This window comes from Amyelois transitella, chromosome 17 (assembly GCF_032362555.1).
Source record: "Amyelois transitella isolate CPQ chromosome 17, ilAmyTran1.1, whole genome shotgun sequence".
NCBI lineage: Eukaryota > Metazoa > Arthropoda > Insecta > Lepidoptera > Pyralidae > Amyelois > Amyelois transitella.
The window spans coordinates 1,526,587-1,543,794 of NC_083520.1; the positions used below are offsets into that span (position 1 = coordinate 1,526,587).

At 37.7% G+C, this 17,208-nt stretch overlaps 1 protein-coding gene and 1 non-coding gene across 2 annotated transcripts in view; one reads left to right on the forward strand and one right to left on the reverse strand.

The window, feature by feature from the left end:
- Positions 1-17,112, reverse strand: part of LOC106134357 (Golgi-specific brefeldin A-resistance guanine nucleotide exchange factor 1) — a 37,057-nt gene extending 19,945 nt beyond the window's left edge. Inside the window, exons 1-14 of the mRNA XM_060948802.1 lie at positions 16,551-17,112; positions 12,977-13,095; positions 12,410-12,518; positions 11,436-11,603; positions 8,260-8,350; positions 7,597-7,790; positions 6,820-6,979; positions 6,304-6,372; positions 5,617-5,785; positions 4,312-4,932; positions 3,668-3,818; positions 3,054-3,247; positions 1,953-2,161; positions 424-583 (exon numbers count right to left, since the gene is read on the reverse strand). Of these exons, the coding sequence (XP_060804785.1) occupies positions 424-583; positions 1,953-2,161; positions 3,054-3,247; positions 3,668-3,818; positions 4,312-4,932; positions 5,617-5,785; positions 6,304-6,372; positions 6,820-6,979; positions 7,597-7,790; positions 8,260-8,350; positions 11,436-11,603; positions 12,410-12,518; positions 12,977-13,095; positions 16,551-16,851 (2,715 nt within the window). The 5' untranslated portion in view covers positions 16,852-17,112. The remainder of the gene's footprint in view (positions 1-423; positions 584-1,952; positions 2,162-3,053; positions 3,248-3,667; positions 3,819-4,311; positions 4,933-5,616; positions 5,786-6,303; positions 6,373-6,819; positions 6,980-7,596; positions 7,791-8,259; positions 8,351-11,435; positions 11,604-12,409; positions 12,519-12,976; positions 13,096-16,550) is intronic.
- LOC132902763 (U11 spliceosomal RNA) lies at positions 9,107-9,232 on the forward strand. The gene has a single exon (XR_009657234.1). It is a non-coding gene; the product is annotated as a U11 spliceosomal RNA (small nuclear RNA).
- Positions 17,113-17,208: the final 96 nt, after the last annotated feature.

A 17,208-nucleotide genomic window follows, 5' to 3' on the forward strand; every position in this document is an offset into this window, starting at 1 on the left:
GGGTCTTGGATGTTTATCTATATAAGTATTTATTATAAAATATAGTATCGTTGAGTTAGTATCTCGTAACACAAGTCTCGAACTTACTTCGAGGCTAACTCAATCTGTGTAATTTGTCCCGTATATATCACTACATAGTATAAAACAAAGTCGCTAATTTAGTCTGTTTGTCTGTATGCTGAAATCTTTAAAATTACACAACGGATTTTGATGCGGTTTTTTGTGACAGGTAAGAGTGATTCAAGAGGAAGGTTTTTATGTATAATAACATTTATAATTTTGCACCTGTGCGAAGCCAGAAGAAATTTTGAATTTGAATAGCCGTGTGGTTCTCGGCACCAACATAAGAAATGCACAAGCACATTGAAATTAGAATTCAAAGAACAGTATATCCGTGTAGAATGAACAGCGTGTGAGGGTTACCGTTGGCGGGCAGGCGCCGGCGAAGAGGCGGGCGCGGTGCGGGCGGCCGGAGCCCCGCCAGCGGGCCGCCGCGCCCGCGCCGCGCCGCTGCAGCGCCCGCCACAGGTAGGCGTCCCGCAGCGGGCCCACGCGCTCCGCCGGCATCACCATCTCCTCGTTCCTGGGGGGCGAGTGGCTCATTTAAACCAGATGAGTTCTGATTGCCTAGACTTAGAAAACATTTTTTTTTTCTAGATGATCTACTAACATTGATAATTTCAAAGTATTGATGTTCACCCTTGATATGCTGATAGTATTGTAAGAGTTCTGGTCTAGATTTTGATGTTTTTGTATAGGTATATTCCTGTTCTATGAAACACAGAAAAGTTCTGATTGCCTTAACTAACAAAATATTTCTTTTTTAGATTAGATGTTTTAATAACATTGATAATTTCATCAAAAAATTGGTGTTCACCGTTGATATGCTGATATTATAAGAGTTCTGGTCTAGGTTTTGATGTTTTTGTACATTTTTTTGTACATATATCTGTTATTCTTGTTGAGATTATTGCTATTCATTACTATTGGTAAGGAACCGACCCTCTTAATCCATGTAGCTGTCACTGCGTGACGTTAACTAACTGTCAATCTTGTACCTACTGCCTTGGGCGGCAAAACCTCTTTTTTAAAACTATAATTGTGTTTGCAATAAACCAATATTATATTTCAAATCCTACGTTGTTATTTATCGAATAAACAATTAAGTATTTCAGTAAGAAACACGCGTCATGGTAACTGTTTGTTTTTCTACTTTCACTAAATAATTCACTGTAATATATGTTTGTGTGATGCTAGTAAACTTTCATTCATAATGAGCTTGACAAAAATTTATGTTATTTATTACCAATACATGTTTAAAACACGCAGGTAATGTTTTCAGTCGCTCGTTGACCACGGATCATTGTAACATGATTCGAAACGTCTGAGATAAAGTCTTTACGTGCGCCTTTAATATCTGTTTTATTTATGAATAGTATAATTAAACTCTATATTTCAATGGACTCAAATGAGCTCCCTGAAGCACCCATAAAGTTCTTCATAAAATCCTCCATTGTCTGATATTAGTATGCATAGTGAGAGCAAATGCAACAATAGAAATCGACCACGCTACCTAGACGGATATACTCACTTAATAGAATGGAAAACGGCTTCCAACATCGCCTGGTCGAAGTCCCCCGAGCCGTTGCACCCTCTAAGGTTCTTCACAAAGTCTTCCACTGTCATTGGTACATTTAATTTCTTGGCGTTATGGTTTATTGAGCTAATGCAAGACAGAAATCGACCACGCTACCTAGACAGATATACTCACTTAATAGAATGGAATACGGCTTCCAACATCGCCTGGTCGAAGTCCCCCGAGCCGTTGCAACCCCTAAGGTTCTTCACAAAGTCTTCCACTGTCATTGGCACATTTAATTTCTTGGCGTTATGGTTGTGTTGAGCTAATGCAAGACGGAAATCGACCACGCTACCTAGACAGATATACTCACTTAATAGAATGGAAAACGGCTTCCAACATCGCCTGGTCGAAGTCCCCCGAGCCGTTGCACCCTCTAAGGTTCTTCACAAAGTCTTCCACTGTCATTGGCACATTTAATTTCTTGGCATTGTGGTTGTGCTGGTCCATATTGAGCATGATGACGGCGTAGGCGAGACGAAAAGCCGCGTCCGTATTCGCGAATGGCTCCCCATTTGTTGTCTGTCAAGAAAATATATAAAAAATTAAAAAAAATTTATAATTATGAAACATCATTTCATATGCTTATTTATATACACATACATACATACATACATATGGTCACGTCTATATTCCTTGTGGGGTAGACAGAGCCATAGTCTTGAAAAGACTGAATGGCCATGTTCAGCTATTTGGCTTAATGATAGAATTGAAATTAAAATAGTGACAACCTGTCACACTAGCACATCGCCTAAAAAAGAATTCCAAGTTTGTAAGCCTATCCCTTAGTCGCCTTTTACGACATTCATGGGAAAGAGATGGAGTGGTCCTATTCTTTTTTGTATTAGTGCCAGGAACCACACGGCACACATATGTTTTAATATATGTAAACATAGTTATTCCAGTAATAGTCTACATAATGTTAAGTTAAATAAATAATTTTGCTTACATATCAGATTGTACATTGAGATACCATGAGTAGGTAATGTTAACCACAAGTGGGGGAGTCTGGTTTTCTGAGATACAAGCATCTGCTTAGTTCAGACACCAGTCTCTCATAAACTTAACTATGTAACGTATTTACTGCTTAAGATTTGAGAGAAAATTAAATATTTTTTTGCCATGTGGTTCCCGGCACCAATAAAAAAAAAGGGTAGGACCACTCCATCTCGTTCCCATGGATGTCGTAAAAGGCGACTAAGGGATAGGCTTATAAAGTTGGGATTATTCTTTTAGGCGATGGGCTAGCAACCCGTCACTATTTGAATCTCAATTCTATTATTAAGCCAAACAGCTGAACATGGCCTATCAGTCTTTTCAAGACTGTTGGCTCTGTCTACCCCGTAAGGGATAAAGACGTGATCATATGTATGTATAAAATATTTTATCTGATTTGAAACATCAAGTAACTCACATGCCACCTCTCAGCGAACCTCTCCATGACCAGGAATATGAGCGGCGCCTCCCCCGGCAGCCTGAACGTCTCCAGGTAGAGCCTCAGGGCCTGCTCGATCCGAAGCCCTGAAAAGTCGAAGCTGTCCGCGAAGGCGCCGAGTACGCTGGGGCCGTCGTCTTCGCCGCGAGACGACCGCTTGCAGATGTACTCGCCTGGTGGAAGGTAATTAAAAAATCATTTCTTGTAACAGCTTGTTTTTAAGTGGTTGGTAACTAATTATAATAATTTTGAATAGTATACTAACTCTATGGACTGTCGTATGTAATAAAAATTGAAAGAGAGAGTGGAGAGAGAAGAGATAGGTGGAGAGAAGAGAGAGGGGGATAGAGAATAGAGAGGGGAAGAGAGAGAGACTATGAACTGTAATGTGAAATAAAGCGTGTCAACATGAGTCTTGAAACAAATTGATTAAATAACTCGATCGCGGCTAGACCCAGACTGTTTGATTGCCGTGTGGTTCTTGATATATCTTCCATATAGGACCACTTCATCTATTGAATAAATAAAGGAAGAAAGGGGACAAACGCCACACATGAGTATGACAATAAAGACAGTTCCATTAATAAGCTTACCAATCATTTTCTTGTCCAAATCCGGGTTCTCCCTTAGAAAAACGGCAACTTCGTGGGGATCCAAAGGTGTTGCCAACACTCCATGCTCTTGCAGGAACTCTATGCCGCGCTCCGGTTTCTGGTTGAACAGCTCGGTGCCCTGGGTTACCCACTGTAAAAAATATTTTATCATTTATCAGGCATACATAACATGTTTGGGTTAATTTTTATTAACAGACTGACATACTAAAAAAAAGGGGGAGTAATGTACTGATGGCATTACTGCATTGGTTATTGATCATGTACATGATGGGCATTTTGATGTTTTTCATTTAAAACTTATGGTATACCTATACACATAAATCACGATTCTCCCAGAGGGGTAGGCAGGGACTACATCTTGCCACGATCCCTGCATACTTATTTCGCTTCATCCACATTCATAACTCTCTTCATGCTAGCTCATCGGTTTCAGGTACTCTTGACCTGACCTTTTGCCAAAACGTCTCCGATTTGAACAAGATACGTTCGTCTATACTATAGTGCAGCGCGGAATCTATATAAGATTAGACATTTTCCATAACATGAAAATGGCGATGCAACGAGAAATAATTTATCCCTTGGATAAGTTACTAAGTAATTTATTTCCATTAAAGTTTTCATACCTTCTTCATATTCCTTATATTATCCAACTCCGCTTCGGTAGGCATGTCCGCAGTCACGAATCTATACCTGGCCGGCCTGCCGCACAAGTACTGACTAATGTCATGCGTCACGTGGTCACTCATCACTGACGCGTCATCCATCCCCCCCAACTCCAGACAAACATGGCCGCCGCGGCCTCGCTGCGTCTCTCTCTCCTCCACCTCCGTCTCGCTCTTACACTCCTTCTGACTACACCCCATCTCGATCGCTTCTATAATCGTCATAAGCGCTTCCAAAGATAACGAATGAATGTTATAAGCTGTTGAAGACACGACGTTTTTTGATAGTAATTTCGTTAATTCTTCGAATACATTCATGCAGTACACATCGCAGTCGTAATTCAAATACAACTCAGTGCAAAGACCGGGTATTCTAAACATTTGGGATAAGCTTTCTAATGCCAAATGGTGTATTTCTTTTAGCTCGTATATTGCTTTAGTCGTGTCTAAAGATATGATTTCGATGATCTTCTTGAAGAACGCCTCCATTTGGTATTTCAAGTGGAATCTGAGGGCTTCGAAGAGTAAGAAGGAGATTTGGAGGTCTAGAGCGAATATTGATATCCTTTCTGTGCTTAGTAACTGTGAACAAATATGAAAACATTAAAACTACATTTGGCAAAAAGAAAGTGAGACACATTATTAATTAATACACATTCATAATCACTCAAACGGATTTTATTCCAAACGCTGTGAAGGGGTTTTGTAAATTCATACTAACACTATTGATTGACGTCGAATTAATTATTTAAAACAAAATTTACTGCCGCTACCAAAGAGTCAGTGCAGATGAAGCGGTGACAAACTGCACTGCATCATTTTCTCGTGGACATCATAGCGTGGCGCATGGATGAAACTATTAGTAGGAGAAAAGTTTCTTGTGAGATAGCAAGTGGCAGAACACACTAGAAGGAACTAAAATATGACAAACTATGTAAACCGACCCCACGTAAACCTTAACAATTTTGAAATAAATTAAGTATAATGAATACTCAGTGCCGTGAGGTTCCCGGCACCAATACAAAAAAGATTAGGACCACTCCATCTCTTTCCCAGGTATGTCGTAAAAGGCGACTAAGGGATAGGCTTACAAACTTGGGATTCTTTTTTAGGCGATGGGCTAGCAACCTATCACTATTTGAATCTCAATTCTATCATTAAGCCAAATAGCTGAACGTGGCCATTCAGTCTTTTCAAGACTGTTGGCTCTGCCTACCCCGCAAGGGATATAGACGTAACCATATGTATGTATGTATAAATACTCACGCTCAACAAATTCCTGCACAGCGGATCTTTGACCAGGTACAACATCGATGGGTATTCAGCCAGATGATCAGCTCCTACTTCTAGAGCCGTGCCGACCAGGCTGAGACCCAAATGGACCATGGCCGTTGTGTTCTGAGCGTCCAACGGGTTGCACAAGGATATAAGGAACCTGAGGATTTAAAATAAAAATATTTGTGATAGTGAACTTTGGTTAATAAACTTGGAATTCTTCTGTTAGGCAACGGGCTAGCGACATGTCACTATTTGAAACTTAATTCCATCTTTAAGCCAGCTGAATGTGGCCTTTTAGTCTTTGTGAGACTGTTTGCTCTGTCTTGCCCGTAAGGGATAAAGACGTGATTATACGAATGTGTGTGAACTTTTAAAGATTTCCCCTTAACCGGTTAATGTAAAGTTGAAACTGTTGTGGGAAGCCTTTGTTTTGCAGTGGAGTTTTTGCGGCTGCAATGTTATAAACAATTAATTATTAAACAAAAATGTATAAATTAAGAACCCCTTTTTTTCTATTGGTAAAATTTAATATTAACTTTGAAATCGCTTAATTGACAAAAGCTAAACTAAGATAAATAGCTCTTAAAACAAGTTTTTCTATCAGGAAACTGCTTTTAAAAAGATGCGTCACCTTGGCTGTCTTTGTATGAGTATTTGAATGTAATGGTCACTTACCTAAATAGTTCTCTGACGCAGACCAATCCATACGGCTGCAATTGTGTCGCGTCTTCTTGGGGCGTAAACCTGACATAAGAAATATGATGATAATTCATCGATTCTAAAGTTTCTTTCTTTCACTGGAGAGGAGCCCGGGGTATGCCTTTGACCATGGATCCTGAATTGGGTGATTAACGTTTTTTTTGCAGGAGAACCTAATCCGTCTTGTTATTGGATCATGGTTACACATCCAGTTGCCTGAACGGAAGGTTTCCTCACGATGTTTTCTCTCAATGTAATAGCATTGGCTAGCATTAATTCAGTCTTATTACAATTGCAAAAAATCGTAAGGATAAATATACATACATTTATGTTGCCCTTTCGTGCAAAATCTACTGGATGGAATTTGATGAAATTCAGTACACAAGTAGAATATAATTTGGATTAACACATAAAGCACTTTTTATCCTGAAATTTTAACGAAAGCGAAGAAATGGGGCGCAGTTAATTACTCATAGTTTTGTGAACACATACCTGATTCCTCTCGGGTTGACGTATTCCTCCATCTTGTCCTCGCCAGCTTCGTTCCCCGCTTCCGTTTCCTTAACTTCCGAAGCGACATCAGGTGGAGGGGAAGCGGGAGGGGTCATTTCTTTCCTTTGACCGGAGCCGTCGGTTTCGGTGACTTCTGGAACTGACAATTTATTTTATTCATTAGAATGAACGCCCGCATTACACGAACAATCCTTGTTAATTCCCGTTAGCGTGAGTAAATAAGTCCCTACGGAGTGTAGGGACTTATTTACTTAAAAAGTTAGGATGCCAAATTTCAGTTTGCTATTTCCAGTAGTTTCGCGTGTACGTTGTTGGAAAGATAAGTAAGTAAATGCTTTGTTGTTTACTAAAGGAGTATGTTACAAATATAAAACTGTTGTCTACCCCGCCGGGAAATAGGGATCCTCTCTTAAATATACATACATACATATGTATTATCACGTCAACATATACCCCTTGCGGGGTAGATAGAGCGTACGTAGTAGTACGTAGCGCCTTGAAAACATTGTTAGGCCACGTCCAGCTATTTGGCTTAATGATAGAATTGAGATTCAAATAGTGACAGGTTGCTAGCCTGTCACCTTCTCTTTTCAAGATTCTCAAGTTTATACGTCTAGAATAGACGAATTTGCCTAGATTATATCCCTTAGTCGCCTTTTACGACATCCATGGGAAAGAGATGGAGTAGTCCTATTAGTGCCGGGAACCACACGGCACATCTCCCTTAAATATTTAGATATATACATATAATCATACCTTCAGCGTCTTTAGCGTCATCTCTCTTCTCCGGCTCGGCGCTGTCAGCGACGCACTTCTCCAGCAACTGCGTGATAGTGTTGCTGCTCGCTAAATCCATAGACGAGTGGCGGCCATGTTTTTTTGTTGGAGTCCTTACTGATTCGACTGGCTCGATGGTTATTTCAGCTTCGTTTATTAGGTTCTTGTCTTGGCTGTAAAAATATTAAGACACTTCATACATACATATATAGTCTCTAAGTCACGTCTGTATCCCTTGCGGGGTACACAGAGCCAACAGTCTTGAAAAGACTGAAAGGCCACATTCAGATGCATGGGTTTATGATGGAATTGAGATTTAAATAGGGTCAGGTTTACAGGAAAGATATCCGAGTAGATCCATTCTCAAGTGGCTGAAACCACAAGACAAATTACTTTAGGATAGAACCACTCTTTATATTTTCCAGGGATTTCATAAAAGGCGACAAAGGGAAAGGTTAATAAACTTGAGATTCCTGTTGTAGAAGATGGGCAATCAACCAGGAACTATTTGAATCTCAATTCCCTTTATATTTTTGTATGTTTGTTACGAATAAACTCAAAAACTACTGGACTGATTTTCACGAAACTACGACGGGAGCGTAGCCCCGTGCAAAAGCTAGTAAAATAATAAAATAAACATACTTGTGCCTGTTGATAATATTATCAGTTTCTGAATCGGCCGAAGGGGTAGCATTTTCTGTTATTGATGATTTCCGTTCTAGAGAATTGGTACCTAAAACAAACAAACAATTTAATATAACAACTCCGATGGCAATAAGGCATGTAATGTGCCAAGTTCTTTTTTATTGCAAATGCAAAGCGGTTATCGTAGCCAATGAATTACCACAATACGTAGATAAAGAAATGTCAATAATTTGTCATTAAAAAAATTCATCATTAGGTTAGGTAAAATAGTAAATGTTTTTTAAATTTAATTATACATTCAGAAATTAAGGGATATATTTCGAAATAAACATTTATTAATAAATAAAATATCTCGCTATGTTTTTTCTAAATCGTTACAGTTTAATATCCCTGATTAACTTTAAAACTATTATAACAATTATATTATTGCATCGAAAAAAAAATAAACAAAGAAAATCTGATTAGGCTATTTTTGCATTCATCGAACAAAAAACACACATACCTACATACATATAGTCACGTCTTTATCCGTAGTGGGGTAGACAGAGCCAACAGTCTTGAAAAGTCTGAAAGTCCACGTTCAGCTCAATGATGGAACTGATATTCAAATAGTGACTAGTTGCTAGCCTATAGCCTTCAAAAGGAATCCCTAGTCTATAACATCCGTGTGAAATATATGGGATAAATCTATTCTAAATTGCCAAAAAACCACACAGCACAAAAAAAAATAACAATAATAAAGTACCAAAAACTTTCAACAGATGGCGCTGACACCATTATAAAACGCGCTATCGTTTCCCTCACACCGATCGCACATAAACTTCGCAATGTTGCCGACTTGTAAAAAAAGGGTGTTTGCCGCTTCGATGGCACGCGCGCCTCGTGCGCGTGGGGTATGGCTATCAAGACATACTCAACACGTAATTTTTTAATCGGAGAGGCTGTTGGCTACCTACGTACCGGCGCCTCCTCTGCATAAATACTCATTTATAAATAAAGCCTGTAATACGAGGGTGGTTTGAAAAGTTCTCGGCCTAACCTAGATTTGAGGGTAGAAAAAAAATAAGAATATACTCATTCGATAGATTGATTCTTTATATACACTTGTGTTAAATTTCATTGTGATAGGTTGTGTGATTATTTTTTTACGATTTTTTGTTTGAGCTAATCTGACTCTCTACTGGAAAAATGGAAAAAACCGAAGTAAGAGCCGTGATTAAATATTTTGTCAAAAAAATATGACACCTAGCCAAATTAAGGAAGACATGGATAACACTTTAGGTGAATCTGCGCCTTCGTATTCGACGATAAAAAAGTGGGTAGCTTTATTTAAACAAGGCAGAGAAAGCGTCGAAGATGACCCTAGGAGCGGAAGGCCTTCAACGTCCACCACGCCAGAAATGATCGATAAAATCCATAAATGGTTTTAGACGACCGCAGATTAAAAGTGCGAGAGATAAGTGACACTATAGGGATCTCAACCGAGCGGGTATTTAATATTTTAACCAATGAACTTGGAATGAAAAAGGTTTCGGCAAAATGGGTGCCGCGTTTGCTGACCGCCGAACAAACACTCAACAGAGTTGAAATTTCAAGTGAGATTCTGGCCTTGTTTAGGTCAAATACCGCCGATATTTTGAGAAGATTTGTTACCACCGATGAAACTGGGATACATCATTATATTCCGGAAACAAAAGAACAATCAAAACAGTGGAAACATAGAGGTTCTCCGCCTCCAAAGAAGACCAAGGCGATAAAGTCTGCAGGAAAAGTTCTGGCATCCGTGTTTTGGGATTACAGGGGAATAATTTTTATTGACTACCTTCCGAAAGGACAAACTATTACAGGCCCATACTATGCTAACCTGTTGGATAAATTAGCAGAAAAAATCCGTGAAAAACGCCCGGGATTGGCGAAAAAAAAAATCCTTTTTCATCAGGATAATGCACCAGTGCACAAGTCAGTTGTTGCAACGGCTAAACTCCAAGAACTGCGTTTTGTAGTATTGAACCATCACCATTATTCACCGGATTTAGCACCATCAGACTATTATCTGTTCCCTAATTTGAAAAAACACCTGGCTGGAAAGAAATTTTCCACAAATGAAGAGGTCATAGCTGAGGCGGAACGTTTTTTCGACGAGTTGGAAGAATCGGCCTATAAGAGTGGCATAGAAGCGCTAGAATATATATTAAATAAGTGTATTGAGACAAGAGGGGATTATGTAGAAAAATAAAAATATTTTTTTGTTTATTTATCTTTGCTTTCTTAGACGGGCCGAGAATTTTTCAAACCACCCTCGTATTATTGATGTTTTAGGCGGGAGCTTCGCTACGACAGTGAAAATTTCCAGGAAAGTCTCTATGACTATAAAGGTGGAAATGACTATAAAGATTCTTTTGTCATAAGATACTAGGTAACAATAGCGGTTTAATCGTGAAAGCGTATAAGACAGACAAAAAAAACATACTAATATTATAAATCAGTTTAGTTTTTAACCGCCTTCGATAAAATAAGGTGGTTCTCACATGTATGCATGAAGAACCGATTTTGACGCGGTTTTCAGGAAAGGGTTTGACACACCTAGGAGAAAGTTAACTGACTTCAAACAAGAATGATATTGATTGGAGGCAGTTCTCTTTTTACAAAAGTTATTTGTGCCTTTGTTTCACCACAGAACAATTCCACTCATGTGATGTATCCCAAAAATCACTACATCTTCTTTCACATCACAACATTCCCTTATCACGCTGTTCCTTAACCGGTCACTCAATTTCACACCGATCATACTCCTTAACGCTATCATTTCCACTGCATTTATTCTGCTTTCATATTTCTTTTACGACACACAACTTTTATAGAGATATTAGTGAAATTGACCTTTGCGACTTGTTTCAGTTCTTGTTTGTACATCACTTCTTTTTACCCTTACAGGGTAGTCAGAGCCAACAGTCTTGAAATGACTGAACAGATGTGGCCTTGTTTGTAGCAAAAACAAAAAGCCTAAAAAAATGACTAACTAACTGTTAGCTGCAGAAATTCCTTACTTGTTAACCTTCTCCTTCTTCTGAAGCAACAGACCCACACAAGAGAAACTAACAGTGGCGACCTCTAGCGCTAACTTTGAGGGACACATTTAAAAAACAACAATAGATTAGTAGTGACAAACTCACTGTTAGCCCCAGAAATGCCTTTCTTCTTCGCCTTCTCCCTCTTCTTCAGCGACAGTCCCACACTGGAGAAACTAGCGGTGGCGTCCTCTGGCGGGAACTGCGGCAGACGCATGAAGATTAACTGCGTCATGTCACGAAGACATTGTTCTGCGTTGCGGCGAAGGAGTTCTGAAAAGGACAAGAATAATATTTTTTAATGTAGACAATGTACACAATTTAGATTTAAGAGATCTATATTTGTTATTTGATGTCCAGTGTTAATGCTACAGTGTAGTTTGTTCCGCCGCTTCTTCTACACATGCGTTTCAGAAGCGGTAGTAGATATAATTAGACACGCGCGACGCCGTTTGTATCGCGCGAAAAACTATCACTGTTTCGCTTTTTATTACGACGTGAAATAGGATAGATATAGTTTTTTTTTTTTCAGTACATTAAGGAAACATTAATTCTTTTGGTCTCTCAATGATTTAGCATTCACTTCCATTTTAATTGTATCTCTAGTAAATTATAGGTGCAAATTGTTCTTGAGAGATTATCTTGCTTCAGTGTAATCAAACACAATTAGTGACATTGTAAGTTATAACATGCAAACCTTGATAATGCAACAAAAATAATCATTGCATATCTTATCAACCCAATAATTTAAAGCAAACATTAAATTCATCATTTTTCATGTCACCCACACATAAGTCCATTGTTAGATAATGCTATTAGCCTTTAGTCCATCTTTTATGAAGACTGGAGGGCTGAGAAATGTGACCACCATATTGTATTTTGCATAATACCTACTATCATGATTGCAAAAGTAAGTCTGTCTGTCTAAACCACTAAACAGATTTTTATGAAATTTGGTACAGAGATAGAGTTAACCTTGAGAGAAAACATAGGTTACTTTTTATTGCTAAAAAAGGAACCATGCAGACTAAAGTCACGGTCAAAATCTAATGAAGTATAAATAAATTAACAATAAGTACCTGTGAGGCGTGTTTCAAAACATATTCGGAAACAACTGAGCATGATCTCGCAAACACTTTCGTCAGTCAGCATGGCTCCTTCCGGGCTGAGCATCAGTGTGCGAAGGACCTGTAAAAATAATCAAAGTCTTATAAAGAAGAAATCTAATAAGGTAAACTATCAACATTATCAACATGAATAAATAACTTTCTTTCCTCATGACGAAAGATTAGTTCTAATTTAGTCTTATATTTGGTACATCAGTACTCAGTAATTCATTACAAATTTTAGAACCATCTCTTTATGCCTGGCTAAATAAATACAGGTTAGTTAAGATAGAACACAACTTTAATTTATTTAGTAGGTCCGAGTACGAAATTCCGCCAGGGCATGATGAGAAACAAACATTTTCTGATAAGCCTGTGTCTTGGATGGTTATTTATATAAGTATTTCTTGGTCTTGTAACACAATTCTTCAACTCACTTTGAGGCTATAAAATTATTCAAAATTAACTCAAAATCGATCCAGATCAGTCCCTACAAAGACTAGTACGTTGTCATTTCAAATATTTGAATAACAGGCTCACCTGTAATATTTTCATGAGAACAACTCCATCGGAAGAGTGATCAGTTCCCACAAACCGTGCGTGTGTGACAGCATCCGCTATGTCCTCCACTGTGGCTGGCACACTGGGGTGTGTTGGGTCTGAAATTATTTATTTTACACCATTGATCTTTTGTTTTAAACAATTCCATACATTCATACAGACGTAAATCACACATCTTTCCTGGAGGGGTAGACAGAGACTACATCACACATCTTTCCTGGAGAGGTAGACAGAGACTACATCTTTGCACTGCTACAATTCCTGTATACTGTAACTTCATCTACACTCATAACTTTCTGCATGCAAGCTTGTGGGTACCAATTATAATGTTGAAGAATAGTCTTTCTTTTGTTTTACTATTTTTATGGGATGGGCTAGAAACCTGCTATAATTTCAATCTCATTTGAGGCTTTGAGTCTTTTTGATACTGTAGGTTCTGCCTTCTTAAATGTAAGATCTAACTCTTGTCTGTGTAGTTAAGTGGAGTGTACTCTTATAAGAAGAGAAAGAAGGTTCTGTATACCTTGTAAGGAATAATGATGTGATCATATGTTAATATGTTGCATCAATGGCATAATGAAGGGATTGAGAGAAAAGGAAATGCATTAGCAGCTAGGGCATGACAAGTAGGAACGAAAAGTGTAAACAGAAAATACCCATACAAAGATATCGTCGGTGATACTGCAATACCGCGTAACCAACTGTTGCAAAAACCGCGGAAGTACGAAAAAATCAAAATTGAGATTTCGCGCCTACATGTTCTTGATAGCGATTGGCGTCGTCCTGTGCGATCACACGAGCGCTTTATCCAATCAAAACGGTTCAAATCAAGCTTTTCAAAACCGCGCGAATAGCGAACTGACGAATTTTGCTTCAAAACCGCGAATCTACACAGAATTACTACGAGCGTTTGGTGGTTTGGTAAGTGTCTCCGATTTATCAGTGATTTAAGCAGAGTTTATTCAATTGAACGGTAAGTATATGTTTTATTTTTATATATTATTACATTTGGCACTATGTTAAATAATTTATTTATTTTAAATTAGCATAATTAATACTAAAAAGGTAAATAACTTCTCTATTGTAGTTACGCGGTATTTTAACATTCTCTTTACATCATGATTCGTGTACTTACGCGGTATTTACACTCTAATGTTGTTAGAATAGCTTAGTGGATTATGCGATTATGAATTAAATTTTCTTTATATTATATTTCAGATAACTAATAAAATAATTATGGAAGAGATAAACAGTGAACAGTCATTGAAGTTTTAAGAAAATAAAATAGAATCCAATATGACAGATCTTCAAAGACAACGACAGGAACTTCTTCTGAAAAGGCAGAATATTTCAGATAAAAAACTTTCACAAAAACAATCCATAATGAACATACCTTAAAAAAATGACTCACCGATGAACATAACAGATATCGGTTATGAAATAGCTAATAGCGATACTTTAACAACAATTTTCCCCATTTGTCCCAGCCAGACTTCATTTACTGATATCCCAGATATTATTGATCAAACACTGTAACTTTTACTCCAAACTCCCAGTACTTCCACGGTGATTTTTCTCGTGATGATCCCACTTTTTCCACTGCTGTCTCAGATGTTTAAGAAATAACAATTTTAGAAATGACTTCAGACTATCCGAGTACTTCAAGTACCGGTAGTCGTAGAAGAAATGGTTACTGAAGTTACTCAAGATGATCCCAACTGTTTATGTACTGTCATCCCAAACATAGCAGAAGAAACGGTTGTACAATTTTGTCTGGATAATCCTAATACATGACATCCTATCCACTGATGTCCCGCATGTTGCCCAACAAATCTCGTACATCCTTCTCCCAATGACTCTACCACCGATCCTGACTGCGTACCTTTATCTGATATTACCAACATAGAGCCTATAGAACCTTATGATTCTGAAAGTTTTCCTGAAAGAAATTTGAAGCCAGAAGCTGCAAGAGACTCAAGAAAAAGAAAACGTAAAGCTGACTGTGAAACCTGGAAAAGACAACTAAATAAGAAGGACAGAATGTTAGGAAAAGCTTATCTTGGGTATAAAAAAGGAGACAATAAGTACCATCAAAAACAACCGAAACCGGAAAGATCTATGGGCCCTAAGTGTATGTTAGCATTTTGTGGTCGAAGTAAATAAAATCTTATTTTGTTCAAATCTGGCTGAGGACAATAGAAAAGACATTTTGAATCGTTTTTGGAGCATGACAAGGGCTGAGAAAAAGATGTATGTACGGTCAATGATTGATACGGAACATGTTAAAAGGAAGACAACTGAAGGTTATTCTAGACGATCAGATACTAAACTATATTATTTACAAATAGACGGTAAAAAAGAAAGAGTTTGTTTGAAGACATTTCTGGCGACATTAGGCATAAAAGAGTGGACTATCCGCTACTAGCTTGGTGATAGAACACTTGTGAATTCAGTAAATCCGAACCTTACTCCGATTTTGCACAGTTTTAAACGAGACTCTGTTGAATCAAATCTTTATTGCCCAAGTTGCCCTTACATTATTGTCCCCAATCAACCACAAAGCAGTATGTTGAACCGATAATACAATCAAAATCACAATTTTACAATATATACGTCGAATATTCGTCGTCAGAATGCAAGCCAGTAGCTTCGAGAAAATTATTTTTTGACATATTAAATGAGGAAAACGTAGGTCTTTTTCAGCCAAAAAAGATGCCTGTGACTATTATTGTTCTTATGCAGTAGGTAATGTTTCTGAAGAGGATTATCAGCGTCACATCGAATTGAAAAATTTGCCTCGAACTGAAAAGAGTAAAGATAAAGAAATTGCAAAACGTGGGATTGCTCATCAAAATGTTTAGGTCGCATTACCTTCTTACTACCTACTACTAGTATTACATAAATTATGTTGTAAGTTCTGTTAGAATTTTGTTTTTGTTTTGGAAGAATTTTAAGTACTTAGTACGGTTTTTGTTTCTAAATGTTTATTTGTATGTGTTAGATGTTGATATTCGCATTGGTAGGTAGCTGTTCAACTACTTCCATGTCTTAAATTAATAATATAGTACTTGTAAAGGCTTAATTTAAAAATAAGACTGATAAGGTGTTGTATAACATAAAATAATAATAATATTGAATACACAATATTTTATTTCATCCCTCTTACAATTACGCGTAAATAATGAAAAGGCTTAATAAGTGTTAATTTTTGATGATTCATTACCGCGAAAGTGATTTTTTATATCATCTATGGAGTTATTTTACCAATGGACTTTACTAATAGCTAAAGTACATATATTTACAGTTCATATAAAGTTCAGTCAGCCAAAGCTGTCATAATATAGAATATATTCAGTTTTTTTGCTCTCCTGTAAAGTTTATCACCCACTAGTTACGCGGTATTAGCAATTGTTGCTTACGCGGTATTGCAGTATCACCGACGATATATGATTTTGATAAAAAATAATTGTGAAATATTGTGCAGTTCATCAGTCCAATTCATTAAAGCAAAGTAAACAAAGCTTCAATTTTAACCAAATAAATATTCACCAACCTATCAATCCATAGGACAAAAACTTGTGTATTGCTGAAAGAGCAAGACTTGTCACTGGGCCTGTGGTCTCCTTGCTTCGAATTACTTCTAGGAAAGGACTCAAATAGGTGGCCGGGTCCAGGATTCTCAGATCTTCCACTTGATTCAAAATTGTTTTGAGATCTTGAAAGGTTCTCATGAGAACATCATATTCTTCGTTAGGGAACGAATGGGAGCCCCAGCGAGTGCTACGTCGCATAGCGGTGACCAGCATGGCCATCTCGCCTTGCACGACGAAGATACCATTCCCCGGCAGCGACATTGTGACGAAAATTTAAGTAAAACTCGCAAACATGAAATATGAAGGGAAATCGTATTATATCACAACACTTTACACGACACTACATATTGAAACTTTGTGAAAATTATGCGTCACCACTTTGACTGCTATTTTCCTAAAAATTACAGCACAGGCAATAGAAATTAAATAAAAATCAATGGAAATTCACAATTTGATTAGCAGATTCCATCACGACAAAATTCATGTTGAATGTTGACGTTTCAGAAATCTAGTTTCATTTATTTTCGCTAGAGGTCACTGTCATCAAAAAATAAAATTTTGTCTATTCTTCATAGGATCGAGCGAGTGGGGTCGAGTTTTATTTAGTTTTTTAGGGGC